Below are 17,973 nucleotides of genomic sequence, written 5' to 3'. Positions count from 1 at the left end.
AGATTTGGGCAATCCCCAGAGTTCCTCAGAGTGCGTAATGCTCTCTGGCTCAGCATTGCAAATATAATTTTTTTTTTTTTTACTGTACAACATACAACTTTTTTACATTTGTTTTTTGTGCGAAGATTTAAAATGTATTACAGCTAATTTTATTACAGTAACATAAAAAGGTATAGTATTACAACATTTCAATCCACAATCACATGTTTTGGTTAGACAGCACAAGCAATGTGTGATAAAATGAGAGCTCCACACAGTGCAGAATCCACACTGCTCATCAAGGCCTGAACCAAGGCAAGTAGCTGCTAATTCTTTTACTCAGTCTATACCATCCTCAGCACTTAATGGTGCTTTACAGACTAATACAACTGCGTTTATTACATGTTTGCCTGCAATCTATTCCTTCACCATCCAACCACTTTTTAAAAAAGCATCAGTCACATCATCTAACACGAAACATGCAACATCTAGAAACTCTGCACAGAAGGTTGAACAATATTTGCCTGCATTGCACAGACTGCTGTAAAAATAAAGTCCAGGATGCAAACCCTAGAGAGCAGATTAGGTTGCCATAAAGAAAGATTGCAAGTGATTAACATGCCCTTTGAATACAAACAAGCTTCACATACTATGGTTTCTAAAAGCAAAACCATTTTCAAGTGTACTCAGTGAATATTAGTGATTTTAATTCAGTATGTATAAATATGAATGTAAACTATAAATTTATATATAATGAGACAACAGCTTTTAGTAAGTGTAGACTTCTGAGCCGAGTTCAACCTTGATATAAATCTATACTCTCCAGTGGTGTGATATCTAAGGATGAATTTGGCCAACATGTCTACTTACAGCAATGGAAAAATGCATGCAGCTTATTTCTGACTGAGACCTTGACTTTATTTAAAAAAAAAAAAACAAACAAAAACAAAGCCAAAAACCAACCTGTCAGCCTATCAACACACTAAGGAGAATTCATAAGTCTGCATTATATTCTACTTGTTTTTTAAAAAGTGACTCAAAAGAAGTAGAGGAAGATGCATTTATTTAAACTATTTATAGTTATTTCTCCTCCTCCTTCAATTCCACTGTCCCACAAAAGGTATGTCAGTAGTATTCACTACTGTAACTCTGCACATTGCAGGCTACGGGCAGCAGGAGTATAAGAAAAATAATTTTGAAAAATTAATTATTTAAGAGATACTAAGAGAATATCACCCTCTGCTAATATAGAGATCAGGGATTATGATGATTTTTTTCCCCCACTAATTTTGGGAAATGTTCTGAAGATTAGGACATAATCCAAATCCTAGAGAACTGAACAGCTTATCAAAGAGAATTATATCAACTGTCCTTTGAACACTGAAGCTTACTAGGTCTACTGAATTTCTAACATGAGACAAAGTGAGAGCACACACTAAATCTCTACTTGCAGTACAAAAGTAATTCCATTCACCTCTACGTACATGCGTTTTCCATTGCTGAACTTGAGAGTGGCCACTGAAAGAATATTACCTATTGCCTGCTAATTACACAGTCTTTCCATATTTACCAGTAGCTATGCGGCTGTGTGTGTTCCTCCACCATCTTCCCAGGAGGCTGAAGATACACAGCTGCTCAGATTTACCATTAGACATGGCCTGTGACTAAGATTATAGGGACAGACCTGAATGCTTTATGCTGAGAAGAATCTGCGTAACCTACTGAACTGCACCTAGATCAGTAGTTCTTGTGTTTTATGCTGTGAAAAAAATGCAAAAGAATAGGCTTACAAGACTGGTCTTTGCAGTGGCCACATACTACTGCACCAAAAGACATGCTGCTCTTTGTGCCCTTAAGTATAAGACCATTTAAAGGCTGGTGAGAGAACAGTGACTAGCCATGTGTTCTCTTAAAGCAGTGACAAAAGCAGCTACTATTACTGTAATCTACAGTGCATATTGGTCACAGGAGGATGGAAGAGTTCTACTGTTAAAATTAGGCTTATCCCCTCATCAGTGTTACAGTGGATGCAGTATACCCCAGTTAAAAGTTTATGGTAACTTATGGCAACAAAAAGCAAAGCACCTGAAGGAAATGGAATTAGCAAAGCCAGTAAGTATCTAAGAGAGAGCCACGCATGTGGGATTCTTATCTGCACACAGTTAACCAGGATTTCCTACCTCTGCTGGGATATCACTGGTGCAGTTTCATGGGTAGTAGCTACAGAAACCACGTTAACAGCTATCGATGCTTCAGCTATTACCTTGTTTAGATCTATTCTGAGCAGAGTGTGATGGCAGTGAGGACAACTTTAAGGTAGATTATTGCCCCAATCCAGTTGCTGCTCACACATGCAAGAAGTGAGGAAGCTTTAACTTCTTGCTAGCTAATTCACCTGGGGCTGCAGGGTGCTGCCTAGGCTCAACTGCTGCGTTCACTTGACCTACTAAACTAGCCACTTTTTGGAAGATTTAAATCATGCAAGGGACAGCCATCCTCCAGTGCCCTTCATCCTGTTTACCTCACAAAAGGGCAGGCACAGTCTTTAACTATTCAGGGAAAGGGATTTTCAGGCTGCTCAGCTTAGTTCAGCACAAGAAACTATGGGGGAAACCTCCAGAGGTCTCAGAAGCTCACCATGATTATACAACACACAGGTGGACTCAGGAACAGCACCTCTGATGGCTCACCCCTGAAGAAATATCGAGAATATTCAAAACCAGTATATTTCTCCGCACCTTGGGCTGTACTAGCAGAGACAGTAGGACCAATGAAACTTCACCAGTGATAGGCAAAACTGCAGAGCAGAACTATCTGCTTAAGATATACAGATACATGTCTGAGGTCCTCTCTTTACGTAAACTCAGGTCTTAAGAAGAAAGGTGATGGGAAACTCTTATTTAGGTGAAAATTTTAAGAAAAATACTTCCTGGTTTTTTTCTGCATAAGACTACATTTGCTACAAACTGTAAATATTAGAAACCCCTTCATGTAATTGGGCTTTCTGGAACGTAACCAAGAAGTGTATACTCATCCTTCAAATAAAGTGAGAAGGACAGGGAAACTGAAGTGCTTAAATTGGTACCATATTATCAATTTAATTTGAGTTCATCATGCAAAAGAATAACCACGTCTCCAGCCACATTGCCTCAAGAAATGTCAGTTATGCCAGTGGATAGGACATGCTTTGTGTTGACCACTAGAAGCTCTAATACCCAGGTAGTAGTGGAGAACAAACTGAGAAAATTATACTGTCAGTTTCTAAGAAAATCTTTTGTTTCCCATAGCCACCTCCTCCTTAAGGAGAGCCCAAGTATTCCGAAGGGGCTGACATGGCCTTGACAATTGAAATCTCCTTAGTACTGAACAGGGAAGCAGCAAAGCAAACTTCTTCAGCTGTCTTAACGTTGGACCTAAGCTAGAAAAGCAGGCAGTGCAGATACCATAACTACTGGTTCCTGGGCTTTCCCAGTAAACCTGCAAACCAGAAGGACTGTACAGCATCTGTATATGCTCAGCAGGAATCTGGAGAAAGACCAGAACATTTTGCATGTAGCAAAGAGTGACAGCTTTCAGAAGATTTGCCTACATATTAAAAAAATTAAAAATGTCTTCACCCAGGGTAAGAAGAGAAATTTTTATACTTCAACTGAAAAAGAGCAAATCACACATTTCTTCCACCCCTATACTCAACGACCGTTTCCAAATTCCTTAGACTACAGAGGAATGGAGAGAGAACTACAGTTCAATTGAGGAAGGAAAGACTGTACAATTCCACAAAGGCAGAAGAAGTTGTTATTAGCAAATTAATAGCCAGCCTGTAAACTGCTCAAGCAGAAATCATATTCCTCTTTCTGCCAGTGTTAATAGATAATTGCTTGAGAAAAGGGATAGCCAAGATGCAAGCTACATTACCAGAAGCATGGGAAGGCACTACTTATCTTTGGTTTCACCTGTTCTTAGTAATTGCCTCTGTAATCAACAGCTGCTGTGAGCAGCAGCTTATGACTATAAGAGTGCAGTCAGCAGACTGACAGACCTGTTAAGCAGAGTTTAAATCCAGAGCTTTGGGATGTGCCTTCTTGGATGCTAGCTCTGACAACTTCTTCAGGCGTTTCTTCAGCTCCAGGGGGAATTTCTCATAGCACTTCTTGCACACAGGCTTCATGTCAAACTCCACAAACTTGTTCCTTTAACACAAAGAACAATGGGCTATTAAAATGGTATTTGCAAACTATATGCTTCACTAAATCAAGGCTCTGTGCATCTATGTAAATGCTGCTGTTTGTGTTCTACTGCGTGTATAAAACAACTCACTTCCTCGTCTGGTCATGTAAGCACACAGATGGGGTTCTTATCAGGGAATTAGGGTCTTTAGTATTGCTAGTTAAATAAGGAGCAAGATTTTGGTATATATTTGTATATAAGAGTCTAGAATAATAATGCTGTTATTGTAGAATGGAAGTGTCACTTCAAATGTCCTCTTTGTGTTGAAGATGAATTACAGCTCCTTCATATACAAGGCCAGTGGGGCCAACCCAGCATAATAGGATAAGGGTTTGAACCTGAGAAAGGAAAAATGTAGGATTGCTTTGTTTTCTGTCCCTCTTCTACGTATTTGAGGTAACTAGCATAATATTTTCTTTTGAAATAGTCTACACAATTGCAAGCACTGTCATTGAGGGGAGCATCCAGACTAAGGAGACATGGAGGCTGCAGGTATTTCGGAACAGGCAGTTACTTGAAGTTTAGAGAGCCTTCCCTCTGTACTGCTGAATGAGTTCTCCTCTTACCCAACCTTCTTACAGAATAGATTAATGAAGGAAAATAAATTACAGAGGATTCTGAGTCCCAGCTCCTTTTTAGTTCTGAAATCAGTGGAATTATAAGCACCTGCTCCCACAGAGAAAGGTATATTACCCCTCAGAGAGGCACTGGCTCATAGCTCCCCCAGGCTGATACCCTGCCTTAGGGGCAAATGTCTCATATGGTCCAAAATATAAACACTGACTTACTTCAGTGTAAGCTTGATGTTGCAGGTGGAGCAGGAGAAGCAATTCACACACCAGGCCTTGTTAAGAGCTGATACCACTGCAAAAGCAAAAGCACAAAATAAGAGGAAAATGCCGGATTATTTGAATTCGGATTTGTATTCAAATTCAAATGAGGCCAGATGTGAAAAGAAACACTGGTGTCTTGCAACCGTGGGACTGCAACAGCTGCACTAACAAATGTAACAAGGACAGCAACCCAAAACAAGGAGAGAACAAATCTTACCATCTCCCTCTATCACGTGGCTGCAGTTGTAGCAGACATCTCCAAAGAGCTGCACAGCAAAAGAAATAAGAACAGGAACTCATGTTACTGACTACTCATGCTCCCCAAATTACACAGCTGGTGTGAACATTAAATCCTAACAATCAAAGAAATCCCATTCTACATTGCAAGTAGCCTCCAAATATACCAATTTAAATCTTCTGAATAACTTCTCATACACTTGCCAAACAGTCTATGTTCCTTTGGATCTCATACCACTAAATACTACAAAACCTTTTTTGTTGATGCCTCACACTACCACTGTTATGTGATCTTAAAGTCCTGTATATGTGGCAATTTGGAGAAAAGAGGATCGGTAGAGTATGATGCTTACTGTAGACAAACATCTCCTGATGCTTAACTATAAACATCAAAATAAAACAAAACCTAGAGCTACTTTCAAAACAGTAACACTTATCTCTTATGAGAGAAAGACTAATTTATCTGACAGAAGAAAATGCCAAACTCATACCTGCTCAGTAGGGTCATACAGAAAAAATAGGTGTTGACTGGCTTTTGAAACATACTTTTCTCATGCTTTGGACAACACAACATTTATCTTAGGCCCATGGAAGCAAGTAATTATCAAAGAAGTCCATACAAATAGTTTTGGAGTAGAATTACAGGGATTTTAATCACAACTGGTGGTCAGTGTTTTTTTCTGTCAATGGCACAAAGAAAAAATCAGTATCCTCAAGACATTTCTATTCTGTTCTCAGCATCACTTTTCACATCTACCAAGAAAAACTATTTGTTAAATCTCACTAATTTCTTAATATCGCATTGCCTCTACAAATTCAGATTATGCAAAATCTGCACAGCTTTGCATACGTAAAATGCAAAAAAGCATTTGCCAGTCAGAGCAAGTACCTACAGTATAGATGGTAGAATTTACCTGGTTATAGTGAGTTTCACAATAAGCCAGTCCTTTTTTCTCGTAGTGTCGGTGCCCCAAGAATGGCTTCTCACATTTGGCACAAACAAAATGCTGTAAAAGAAAAAAAAGACATTCAGTAGCAGGCAAAGTGACTTTTCCATCACCAGAGAAAAACTTGCATGGCTACAAATCATGGCTCAATACAAGACACTTAATCATAGAATCATAGCATGGTTTGGGTTGGAAGGGACCTTAAAGATCATCTAGTTCCAATTCCACTAGACCAGGTTGCTCAAAGCCCCATCCAACCTGGCCCTGAACACTTCCAGGGATGGGGTATCCACAGCTTCTCTGGGCAACCTGTTCCAGTGCCTCACCACCCTCACAGTAAAGAATTTCTTCCTAATATCTCATCTAAATCTACCGTCTTTCAGTCTAAAACTGTTTTCCCATAATGCTTTAATGAAACTCAGACAGGAAAATCTTTATGGAAGTAAAAGAAAAGAAGAAATATTTAGTCTACTATAGTAATTAAGAATTGCATGAAAGATAGGTAGAAGACCTGCTGAAAGGGCAATCATCTTGTGTCTATACCAATAGACTTGCAGACTATTATCCTGCTTGTTTCAGAAAAGAGAAACAGGAACATAAAACATGGTTGGTATGAATGCAGTTCAAATGAGCAGCATCATCTCTCTCAGTTCAAGCCCTAGAAGGCTTAAATCACTAAAACCATAAATCACTAAAAAACTTCAGAGCAAGCTGTGACAACTCAGCTGGAAGTTATAGAAACAATGAGCTGAAGGGACTTAAAAAGCAAGAATTGCACTGGCTCTGCCTACATTACAAATTCTACCACTGTTATGAACCTGTTAACTGGGGTTGGAGAGGATACATCTAAGCACATCATAGCAAATATGTAAATTTATTAGTAAGTAAGTGCTGTTTAGTGAACTATATCCTGCAAGAATCTTTACAATGCAAGCCAAGCTTTTTAAAATTAAGGTTATTACTGTTGTGAAAGCAAAGCTTTCTTAGGCAACCCTGATGACCCTGCTGTATGCATTCACTCACATAAGGTGAAGAGAATCTGAAACATAAGCAATTGTTTTTTGTCTGAATTCATATATTACAGATCACATAAATGTCTACAGCTTCCAACTAGCACTAGTCCTCTTCCAAAATGGCTCCTGAAGGAAGTTTCAGATTCAGAGAGGCCTCACCTCGACATGCCATTGCTTTCCCAGAGCATTGACCACTCGTCCCTCAATGGGCCTGCGGCAGGCTCCACAGATGGGGATTCCCATCTTGTCATGGCAGGGCAGACAATACAGTTCTCCCTTCAGTTCCCGTGCCTCAGCAGTCAGCTCCTTCCTGAAAACACAAACATGTCCCTGAAGTAAGAACACCAAGCGAAGCTCTTTAATGCCCGCGATGAAGTTTTGGAAGACTAAACTTGAAAGTTAACCTACTTGGGCAACATTCATGCTATAAATGCAGAACATTAAATTAAGCTAGTGAAAAACAGTTATTTTCAACTTATTTTTCCAAAATTGTTTTCTCAGTTTGCCAGACAAGAGAACGTACGTGAAATATCATGTCTTTGGCTAGATACTCTGGCATAAATATGAGGAGCACTTACAGGGAACAACACAGTGTCATGCAAAGACTCAAGCTATCTTTGAATAGGGTAGCTCAGGTACAAGGACCATCCTAGTAGTGCTCATCACTGAGCCATTTACTTTATTCTTCAGCACTGTTACCCATTCTAGGGCAGTACTGTGCTCCAGTTATACTGCCTTCATGGTAAGTAATTCAGGTCAGACAGGTATCAGCATGGTAATGGACTGCGCCAGAAGACTGACACAGCTCACCAAGTCATCTTTTTTTTTTTTACTATCCAGGAATGCAAAGTGAAACTATTGTGAATAGCCTGGCAACAGCTATCTTTGGACAACACTATTATTGTAATCTGCACACAGCCTTTCCGTTAAGTTCATACCAAGGAATTATTTTCATTTTCAGTATAAAATAGTATCATTCAAGTTTAGGACAAAACAACATGGAATGGCAAAATAAAACTAAAGTTCTTTAGGCTTTCCAAATTTCTTTTTATTTCCCCTCACACAATTTCTGTTTGTTCAACAATGTGAAGGGAGCAACGTTTAGGCCTCGGAAAGGACTGCACTGCTCACTGTACTGTTTGTCTCTCCCCTTTTTTGTCAGAGTTTAGAATACGAGAACATACCCACAGTGGGTGCAGTTGAAGTGATCCGGATGGTAGGAATCATTCCTAAACATCAGAGGCTGCTCATCAATTATCAAGTGGCACTTCTGACAGATGTACTTGCCCAGTCCCTTAGCTTTCTCACGGTTGTGGCATGGCCTGCAGAGATGCCTAGTTGAACAAAGTAAAGAAAAGAAAATACTAAGAAATTCTTTCTCCTAAAACAACGTAGCGTATACTTTATGTAACAGAAGAAGCGTCTTCTGAGGTCAGACTGAACATAATTTAGTTTAGTATCCTCTCTTTCACACCAGTTGCAGAGAAAAGAATATGTTAATAGAGCAGTCACAGAGTTGTATTTCCTTAGAATACTCCTCCAACATTCACTGATTTATATCCCTTCAGGGATATCATCCTGTCATTCTTCTAGGTATCCTTTCCAGTTCTTCTAGATCCTTTTTGAGAGGTGGGCAAGGAAAGGTGGCAACACCTTCTCTCTGTTACTAACTATGGGATCCAGCCATAACAGAGGTATTACAGCACAGGGAGGGAGTCAAGGAGAGAGAATAAAAAAATATTAAACCAAAGCACTTTGCTCGAATGCCTTTACCATGGCTGGATTCCTTAGTCTTCAATACCTAGGACAAACAAGATACCATTGACTACTAGCTCTTCTGCCTATAAATTCCTTCTAGTCCTAAGTTAAAGAAAATAAAGAACTATGCAATTTTGCAATTTTATGTGGTAAATGTAACTGTGTTCCTATCACACGTTCTAGAAAATATTACAAGTACAGTCCTGAACAGGTAGATAAGCCAGATTTCTGGTAGAAAAGCCTGGACAAAGGCATAACAAAATTCTGTAGAGGCTGATGGAACCCACCAGTTTTATCCCAATATTTAGGAGCTCTGAGGAGAAGCTGTTCAGTTTACTTGCCTATTACCTACCCCTCTAGCTGCAATGCTGCAGGCTGGGAAGAATTTATGATAAAACGAAAATGACAGAGGAATGACTTCTGTAGGTTTCTTTGTCACAAAACAGACAAGGCTGCTTAATTCCTTTCACTATACCACTATGTGAAACACTTGCTGAGATTTACAGGTCATTCTCAAAAGACACCAGACAAAAGGAAAAGTTCAAATGGAAAGGGTAGATTTATGGCTGAAGTAGTGGGTTCTTTGCAGGCCCCCTTCCAAAATTCTGCTGTGATGAATCACTTACCCTTAGATCTGTAAAATGGGGATAGGAATACAACACAGATGTTGTTGTGAGACCTCAAACATTTATGACCCTCAGCTGGCAGGCGCCTAAGTGCTAAGTATCATTATTATTCTCTCCAAATCTGAGTCCTCCTGTCAGCAAGTGTCTCTTTCCAGGGCTGGAACTACTGTCTGCCCAGACGGAGTCCAGAAAAAGCAGACAGCACCCCATTATAAGGAAACATGCAGCTGTGCTCATCTCAGCATAAAGGCATCAATTTTATTCGGCACTGTCAAATGCAGAGTAATTATACGGGGCAGGACATAGGGACCCTGAAGCAAGTGTCCTGAAAGAGACCCCTCTCATTCAGCTGAATAAGATGCCTTCAGCCATTTGGACTGATAAACCATTATCAACCCCTCCCTACTCACAAACCCTCTCTGCCGTCCCATAGACCCTCCTCTATTGCAAGCAAAGGGAAGTGTTGGACAGGCTAAGCTGTTACCATAGCAGCCGCCCCTCTCCCTCTCCCCCTCCCCACTCCCACCATTATGGAATTATCCCATTCTGAAATGTCCTGTTGTGTCTATTAATACCAGACTTCCCCCAAACAATGCTTCTCTCCACCCTCCTAAAATAATCAGGGGACTCCAACAAGTCTGTGTTCACGGCTGCGAGTTCAGTAGCAGCCTTTAGTAAGCACGATGAACACTGGAATATTCATACAGTATATTCATATCTATAACAGCAGCAGCAACCCCAGTGCCAAGAGCTCAGCTGGGATGAAGACTGCCCTTCAGTGCTGGGGTGTCCTCTCCCCTGCTCTGTTGTGTGACTGAGCTGATAATGCGCTATCAGAGCTAGAAGGACACTATATAGAGGGGCTCCCCTCTCCACCCTCAGCAAATCTGCCACTGTGTGCTCTTTTTGGATCATCTTCTTGTTTTCACCATTGCTGCTTCTATTTCGTTTGCTGTCATCAGAAGGAGTTCCTTGAGATTTTCCCCAAAAGGACCCTATACTCCACCCATAGGACTGCACTGTAAAGAGGTAAGAGACAAACTTCTGTTAGCAGAATAATGAAGGAGCTTTCCTAATGGCATTAGTTTTAGCTGGTGTCAGCAAAAGGGAAAGACACACACACAGAGGCAGATGAATATAATGGAAATGTTAAGAACAGGCAGCATTTTTTGAACTTCAAAGAATAATTTCCTCACTCTTCTTCACATCACTCCTCCAAAACATAAAAGTTTTCAAGCTTCTGTACCTAATGTACATCTATTTGTGCCAGGAAAACTGACAGTTGTATGGTATGTCCAGTGCTCGCTGACACTGCTTTGATGCTCACAAGAAACAAGTATTTCAGCTGAAGGGTGGGAGGCTCAGCAGGGAGTGATTTTCAGGAGAATAATTTCAGTCAGAAGTGAACTATTTCTAATGAAGAGTACTTTCAGTGAAGGACAGGAGACATTCCCATTTGACAAGACACTACAACCATAATCATAAAACCCCACAAACTAGCATAATCCCAAACCAGAAACTGCTCTAGCTGAGAGCAAGAACAGGAATTTCTAATATCCACTACAAACCCTAACATATAGTTCAAATTTATCTGCAGCGGGCATTATAACAAAAACTCCAAACTAGCCAGGTAACTAACTTACGATGAGCTAAATATTTCTTCTGCTTATTAATTGTTTCACTAACGATAGATAGCACATCTGCTGAAAGAGTAATCAGGTTATGTCTACACTGACAGCCTTGTGGATTGTTGTCTTGCTTGTTTCGGAGCAGAAGAGAAACAGGGCATAAAATATGGTCAGTCTGCATGCATTTCAAATGAGCAGTGACATCCCCATTACAGCTCAGCCCTGGGAGGCCTGGGATAACGGCTCATTCCAGAATAGTGCTCTGTTTAGCAATACATAAATCACTAAATATTCGCACAACACCAAGAGTGCAATCCAAGTGGAAATTATGGGACAATGAGCCAGACTCCTTAGGAGTTTTCTGTCTGTGGAGTCAAAGCCTCTTGCACCACATAGTTTAGCACAAACTACACATTCTAGGTCATTTGAGAAGGTTTCTAGTTTGCTCTTAGCATTCATACAGACTAGTACAACAAGCTTTCTAGGACTTTGAGTGCTTTTTTGTCAGCATAATAAACCAAAAAGAAAGAAAAAACTAAAAATCAAACACATTTATTTTAAATTGATGGGATAAAACCAGGCAAAATAGAAGTGGAACTGTAAATAACAGCAAAGGTCTTTCCACACTGTCTACAGAACACACTGTCAAAGAACTATTACTTTTGTAAAATCGAAGCATTTTTTGTTGAAAACATATCAATTCTAAAAATAAGATCAACAATTAATTCTAGCGACATGTCAGCTTTTCTCCTAACCTACTCAAGTGCTACACCACAGTTTTCATGTCACCAAACAGAATTGTAAAAAAAATAAAAAACTTGATTAAAATTCCCTTCTAATTTAAAACCTAAGCAAAATAAGAAAGAGGCCCACTTCCCTTTTCTATGATTTCTGACCAGGCAATGAAAAATACCTCCCTTCACCTTGCTCTAAAAAGTAAATTAGGTGACAGCAGCTCTCCTGTGAAGGCACTCATTTGAAAAGACAGAATCTATTTCAATTTTATCATAAGTTCTAAGCCTCTCCCTTCTTGACACTGACATACTGCACTTCTAGATAGCTCTGACCTCCTTTTTACTCCACCCCGCAGTGTTTTGCAGTGAAAGTATGTCCAGATAGAAAGCAATGGCAGACTCAGCGCTGTCATCAGTGAGGACAAAACTCTTAAGTCTTGGCTATTCCAAGTCTAGCACTGACACTCAGCTAAATCTGAATCCCAAAGATCCTCCTTAGGAAATCAACTCAAATAGAATCAGTTCAATGTATCATGCTGCTAAACCCCTAGTATCTAGCTTGTAAACAGGGAAAAAATCTGCTTCCTGCTTCGCTTCCTGAACTGATTTAAATCATTATCATTAAGACAAGAGACATCCCTGCCTGTTCCATTAGACAGCCCTTGCTTCTGCCTTTTCAGCTGGTCCAAGCCAGCACTTACTGCTTTCTCAGTGGTGTCACAACCACGTATAGAGTAATGCTTAGCCATGAGACCACCCAATCACTGACAGGTGTGTATTTAAAGATCACCCAATGACATTCTTCACAGATGAAAAGCATATTTAAACAAAGTGCCCAAACCAAAAAAGGCTACATACCCAGAACATCAGGTGATAGGTACCATTATAAATTAACAGCCAGTAAAAAGGCATGGTCTTGTATTTCTCCTTTGGTATGCAACAGAAAGATACATATTTAAACTAATTCCATCCAGGGAGGACAAGTATTTGAGCATTCAACATTACTATCACATACAAACTTCAAAATCTTGTGTTCAAAAATACTTGCAGGTTTTACTTTGTAAGGGTCAAATAAACACTAGAAACAAAAATTGTGTGCTCCTCTACAAACCCAGGAAATTCACACAGAAAACTGCAACAGGGAATTTTCCTTTTGTACATGAAAGCAAGATTTCACATGTATTTTTATAAACGTCCCTTGGAAAAAAAGGGCTGTACAGTCTTCCTTGCACATGCACTTCTAGTAGTTCCAAGATAATAATTTGTTGCCATCTCTAGGACTACAAAGAAGCATGCAGCTGGCAGTAGGCAGTGAGTACCCATACACTCAAACCTGGAGTCTTTTTTGTGCCATAAACATGCAGGGTATACAGGCAATGCATGGAGTAGGAAGGCCCCTTTGTGGCCATACGAAGAAATACCAGTTTCTGAATTTCATTCAACCTCCCTTCTGTTGCCTTTTGTCTCTTCAACTGCAAACTAAACAGAAGTGGTCCAGCATATTTATCTCTAGCTATTTTAGTTTTCTCTCCACCTGAAAGTGACAGCAGCCAAACAAAAGATGGTAATTACCTTGGAATTTTGTTTACATTTACCAATATATTGGTCTATTCTTAATCCCATTTCAGTTTCTCAATTAACCACCAATGTTTTTAGACATCTGAATCATCAGTTCTGTTGGGAAGCTGGACACATTGCATAATGCCTTGGATCAACTGTCTAATGATGTAAGATTCCAGCATGTAGCACTGCTTCTGCCCAAGACTAAAAATTTTGTCTAATAATGTCAGCAACCATCTTAAAATTTTAATCTCAGTAGAGGAAAACGGATGTATTTAAAGATGTATTGAATATTACAGAGAAATGGTCAATCAGTACAAAATGCAATGGTGAGCACAATGGAGGTACTGCGGCACATACTGTAACACCTCTGAGGAATCCAAGAAACAGGGACAATGCTGGAAACTCAGACTGCCTGCATTTCCCTGCCACCTATAGCCACAGATGAGAAATGTATAAAGAAGCCATGGGTAGGTGCCAGAAAATGTTATCACTTTTTCTTGATGCCATTCAGGACCCTGCAGACAAGAGAGAGACTGGCAAAGCTAAGCTGAGTTTTACTAAGCTGACACTTGGAAAAGGCCCTGGATAAGCTACAGTGGAGTTCAGGCTTTTGAGGGAGGAAGAGAGAGAGTTATGCTGGGAGAAGAAAGCTGCAGGGAAGGATGACACTTTGGCAAGTGACCGACAGCATGGGCATTACTAATAGTCTTTTCTGAGTCAATTCATTGCTTTTTGCTATTCAAATGAGATGCTGCTACCCATCTGAAAAATTTCCTCCTATATTGGAACTAGATGCATTTGCCTTAAATACAGGACTTTAGACTAAAATACTTCTCAAAGATTTTCAGGAGCCCTGAGGTTTTTTTTAATAACAGCAATACCTGACCTGTCTTCCACCTCTTCTAGGAACAAGACAGGTATTCTAAGCTAGGTCACCTTACAACAGATACCTGTGCTCAGAAAAACTGACTCATTAGGAGCTCTTCAGTCCTGAATCAGGCTTCCAAATTGAACATAGCAAATACTTTCTAGCTAGACATACCGAACCCGCTTCCACTCTTCCGTTAACCAGACATATAAGCATTTCCCTACCCTGTTATTCAACTGATCTCAGAACAGGTTGGAGACAAGCTCATAATCAGCTAGCTAGCTCTTTATAGTAGTTCCTTCAACAGGAATTAATGGTCTGGAAAAGCTGGCTGAGCAGAAGGTATTCAGAATTCTAAGATAAGGGTTTAAACTCAGACTGACCTGTTGTATTAAACAACAATATTAGTAAACAGGATACATCACTGATTTCCATGTGTGGTTTTTTGTGTGGTTTTTTTGTTCATGTTTTTTTTTTTCCCCGTTCACAAAACCAGGCTATTTTGTAATATACTGTCTCAATTCTTTCAGGTTTTGGTTTTTTTGTCTTCAAAACTGTGGTGAAAAATGAATGGCCCAGCAGATCCCACAAGCCTACTCTTCAATTGCTCAAATAAATCCAATTTCTCTTTGGAAACATCAGAGCAATGTGGCAAAGAGACACACCTCGAGAACGCCCTTTTTGCCACTTTCTATTTCCTGGACTTCATCCTGGCTTTTGTTGGCAACGCCCTGGCTCTTTGGCTCTTCATCCGGGACCAAAAGTCAGGCACACCTGCCAACATTTTCCTCATGCATCTTGCTGTGGCTGACCTGTCCTTTGTGCTGGTACTTCCCACCCGGCTGGTGTACCATTTTTCTGGTAATCACTGGCCATTTGGCGAGATCCCATGCAGACTCACTGGCTTCCTTTTTTACCTCAACATGTATGCCAGTATCTACTTCCTCATGTGTATCAGCGTTGACCGTTTCCTAGCCATTGTGCACCCTGTCAAGTCCATCAAGCTCCGCAGGTCCCTTTATGCCCATTTGGCGTGTGCCTTTCTATGGGTTATAGTTGGGGTTGCAATGGCACCTCTGTTGCTCAGTGTGCAGACAGTTGAGATGAAAAACACAACTGTCTGCCTGCAGCTCTACAGAGAAAAGGCATCACATCATGCCCTTGTGTCCTTAGCAGTGGCATTCACCTTCCCATTTGTTACTACAGTGACTTGCTACTTATTAATCATCCGAAGCCTGAAGAGTGGAAACAGAGTTGAGAAACACCTGAAGGAAAAAGCTATCAAAATGATCATCATGGTCCTGATGATCTTTCTGATTTGCTTTGTACCTTATCATGTCAATCGCTATGTTTATATTCTCCATTACAATGGGACCAAAACTTCCTGCGAAACACAGCGTATTCTAGCCCTCAGTAACCGCATCACTTCCTGCCTCACGAGTCTAAATGGTGCCTTTGACCCAGTCATGTATTTTTTTGTGGCTGAGAAATTCCGTGAGGCTTTGTGCAATCTGTTTTGTGTTAAAAAGACTGTAATGTTGCCTCAAACATACGAGGGTAAGACAAATGAAAGCTCACTAAGTGCTAAATCTGAACTGTGAACATGACTCTTGTCGCTGCTTCAACTTAAGAACGCTCTATTCCACCAAAATCAGCTGAGATCACAAATATGCAGCGAGACAGTCCACCCAGAGTCAAACTCATCCTGAGGAGGGAAGTTCTCTTGTTTTTATGGGACTGCAATAAGCAAGAACCTCTCTGACAACAGAGATCACATGTTCTTGTCTTACTGAAACTGCAAACAGAAGTATAGTTCTACTGATTTCCAAGATGTGAAACCGAGGGCTGAATGCTTAGGAATAGGGAAGGGAGCAAAGAGGCTATCAAACGGACATTAAAAAAAAAAAAAAAAAAAAAAAAAAAAAAAAGAAGAAGAGCAGCTTAATTCCGAAAGCATTCAGTAACACCTCTTCCTCTGCACAATGCATACAGCCTACTTTAAAATTTTGTATTTTGCCAGCAGCAGAGATCCACTCCTGAGACAGACCTGCCTGATGAAAAGACAGTGTTCTTGCATATCTTGTTCAAGTCTCCGAATTCAAAGCATTTATACATAGTAGACAGAAAATTGGTACTAAATGGTGGCAAGAAAAAAAGACCAAAATGCTGCAATGCACCCAGCCTGAACTGGAATTAAGATAGGACTTAAATTTTTTTACTTCTTCCCAGCATTCAGAACTGGAGATGAGCACTGAACTTCACACTACCTTTTCTATCTGCCCTCTGCCATTGTCTCAAAGCTGCAGACAGAGGTTGGACAACATTTACTACACTGCCTCTTTTGCATAGTTCCCTGAAAAACATCACATATCCTGATAACCCTCAAACTGAAGAATGGAAAAGGGCTGTTTAGGAATACAGCATTCATCTTTACTACATACCGAATCATAAAAATATGAACCCAAATGGCAAAAGTGAAGAAGAGTAAGCATATGAAGAAGTGAAGTATACTTTGTCCAGAAGAGATTCCTGTCTTTGAGGTGTTTTACAATTATTTTTTGTGACTTATCTAGCGAGACTATTTCTTCACTACAGATAAAGTAGGGATTATCTTAACTATCCTCACTGATACAAATTGCATCCAGTGGAATACGTCTGGAAATGACAGGCAGCCTAGGGAAGACCAGGTACAATGAGAAGCAGGAAAAAGGAACCCAAGAGTTTCCAACAATATTTACTAGAAGACTGCTTCTATGCTATGGAGATAAATATTATAGAATTCACCTCTCACGTGATTTCCTATTTTTTATGTACAGATACATACACATGCATATTCCTTTTCTATGCTTTTGAGAATGAGCTCCTTACCATTTTAGATTTGGTCCACGAATTATGAAATCAAACACACTTTATCCTGCTTGAACTGCTTCAATTCTGACTGCCTTTCCAAAACACCCTAGGTGCTATCACAATGGCCCATTCTGACAAGCTTAGGTGTCAAAAGAAAATCAATTATGCCCAACTCCAAAAACTAAGGCACAGAAGCTGCATGCAGGATGGAAGAGAAGAGGGAGTTGAGAGGACTCCCTGCTGGACAGGGTACAAGTATATAACCTTTCCTTCCCTTCTTCACTATTTAGTTAGTGAGAATATAAACTCTAGGAAACTACTAGGCTTTGCTCAAGACAGATGAAAGCCTGAAATTAACTATGAATTGTGCAACACTGTCTGCTAACTGCTGGATTGTTTTATTGTCTTATCATGGTAGGCTTTTGTACAAGTTCCCTTTTATGTTTTTATTTCTTACTTCTTAATTAAATGCATTAATCAACCTTTAGGACTCATTTTTATATTTCTGCATATAAAAAGAATGATTTCCGAAGACCAGGGGAATCACATGCTGAACAAGCTTTGCTGTAATCCTCATGTTATTCTCTTGGCCTTTTGCTATATCTTGATTTCCTGCTCAGCAGCTTACTTGATAAATAGCCTACCCAGGACCACATAATCCCTTTTTCTCACTTGCTATTCAGCCTGTTGCCCGAAATCCCTTTCTTTTC

General features: G+C 40.0%; 2 protein-coding genes across 4 annotated transcripts in view; one reads left to right on the top strand and one right to left on the bottom strand.

The window, feature by feature from the left end:
* Positions 1–984: 984 nt before the first annotated feature.
* LIMS2 (LIM zinc finger domain containing 2) overlaps positions 985–17,973 on the bottom strand; it is a 36,231-nt gene continuing 19,242 nt past the window's right edge. For 2 of the 3 annotated variants that reach the window (XM_087739825.1, XM_087739822.1), the window contains 6 exons: positions 8,421–8,570; positions 7,396–7,546; positions 6,191–6,283; positions 5,257–5,305; positions 4,995–5,070; positions 985–4,169 (listed from right to left, as the gene is read on the bottom strand). In XM_087739825.1, the coding sequence (XP_087595951.1) occupies positions 4,022–4,169; positions 4,995–5,070; positions 5,257–5,305; positions 6,191–6,283; positions 7,396–7,546; positions 8,421–8,570 (667 nt within the window). In that variant the 3' untranslated portion in view covers positions 985–4,021. The remainder of the gene's footprint in view (positions 4,170–4,994; positions 5,071–5,256; positions 5,306–6,190; positions 6,284–7,395; positions 7,547–8,420; positions 8,571–17,973) is intronic. The other variant, XM_087739824.1, reaches the window with a different exon arrangement.
* On the top strand, positions 10,424–16,291 carry GPR17 (G protein-coupled receptor 17). The gene is made up of 2 exons (XM_009460471.2): positions 10,424–10,649; positions 14,944–16,291. Exon 2 carries the CDS (start codon positions 14,980–14,982, stop codon positions 16,012–16,014), a length of 1,035 nt encoding a protein of 344 aa, XP_009458746.1. The 5' UTR covers positions 10,424–10,649; positions 14,944–14,979; the 3' UTR covers positions 16,015–16,291.

This window comes from Nipponia nippon, unplaced genomic scaffold, assembly GCF_047370975.1.
Source record: "Nipponia nippon isolate SJK-2023a ecotype South Korea unplaced genomic scaffold, ASM4737097v1 scaffold_7, whole genome shotgun sequence".
Taxonomy (NCBI): Eukaryota; Metazoa; Chordata; class Aves; order Pelecaniformes; family Threskiornithidae; genus Nipponia; species Nipponia nippon.
Note: the sequence above shows the minus strand (reverse complement) of the source record. Positions and strands in the feature narration are given on the sequence as shown.

What these genes read in the sequence shown, in the direction of transcription:
- GPR17 (XM_009460471.2), top strand. Translation starts at nt 14,980, where the DNA reads ATGAATGGCCCAGCAGATCCCACAAGCCTACTCTTCAATTGCTCAAAT.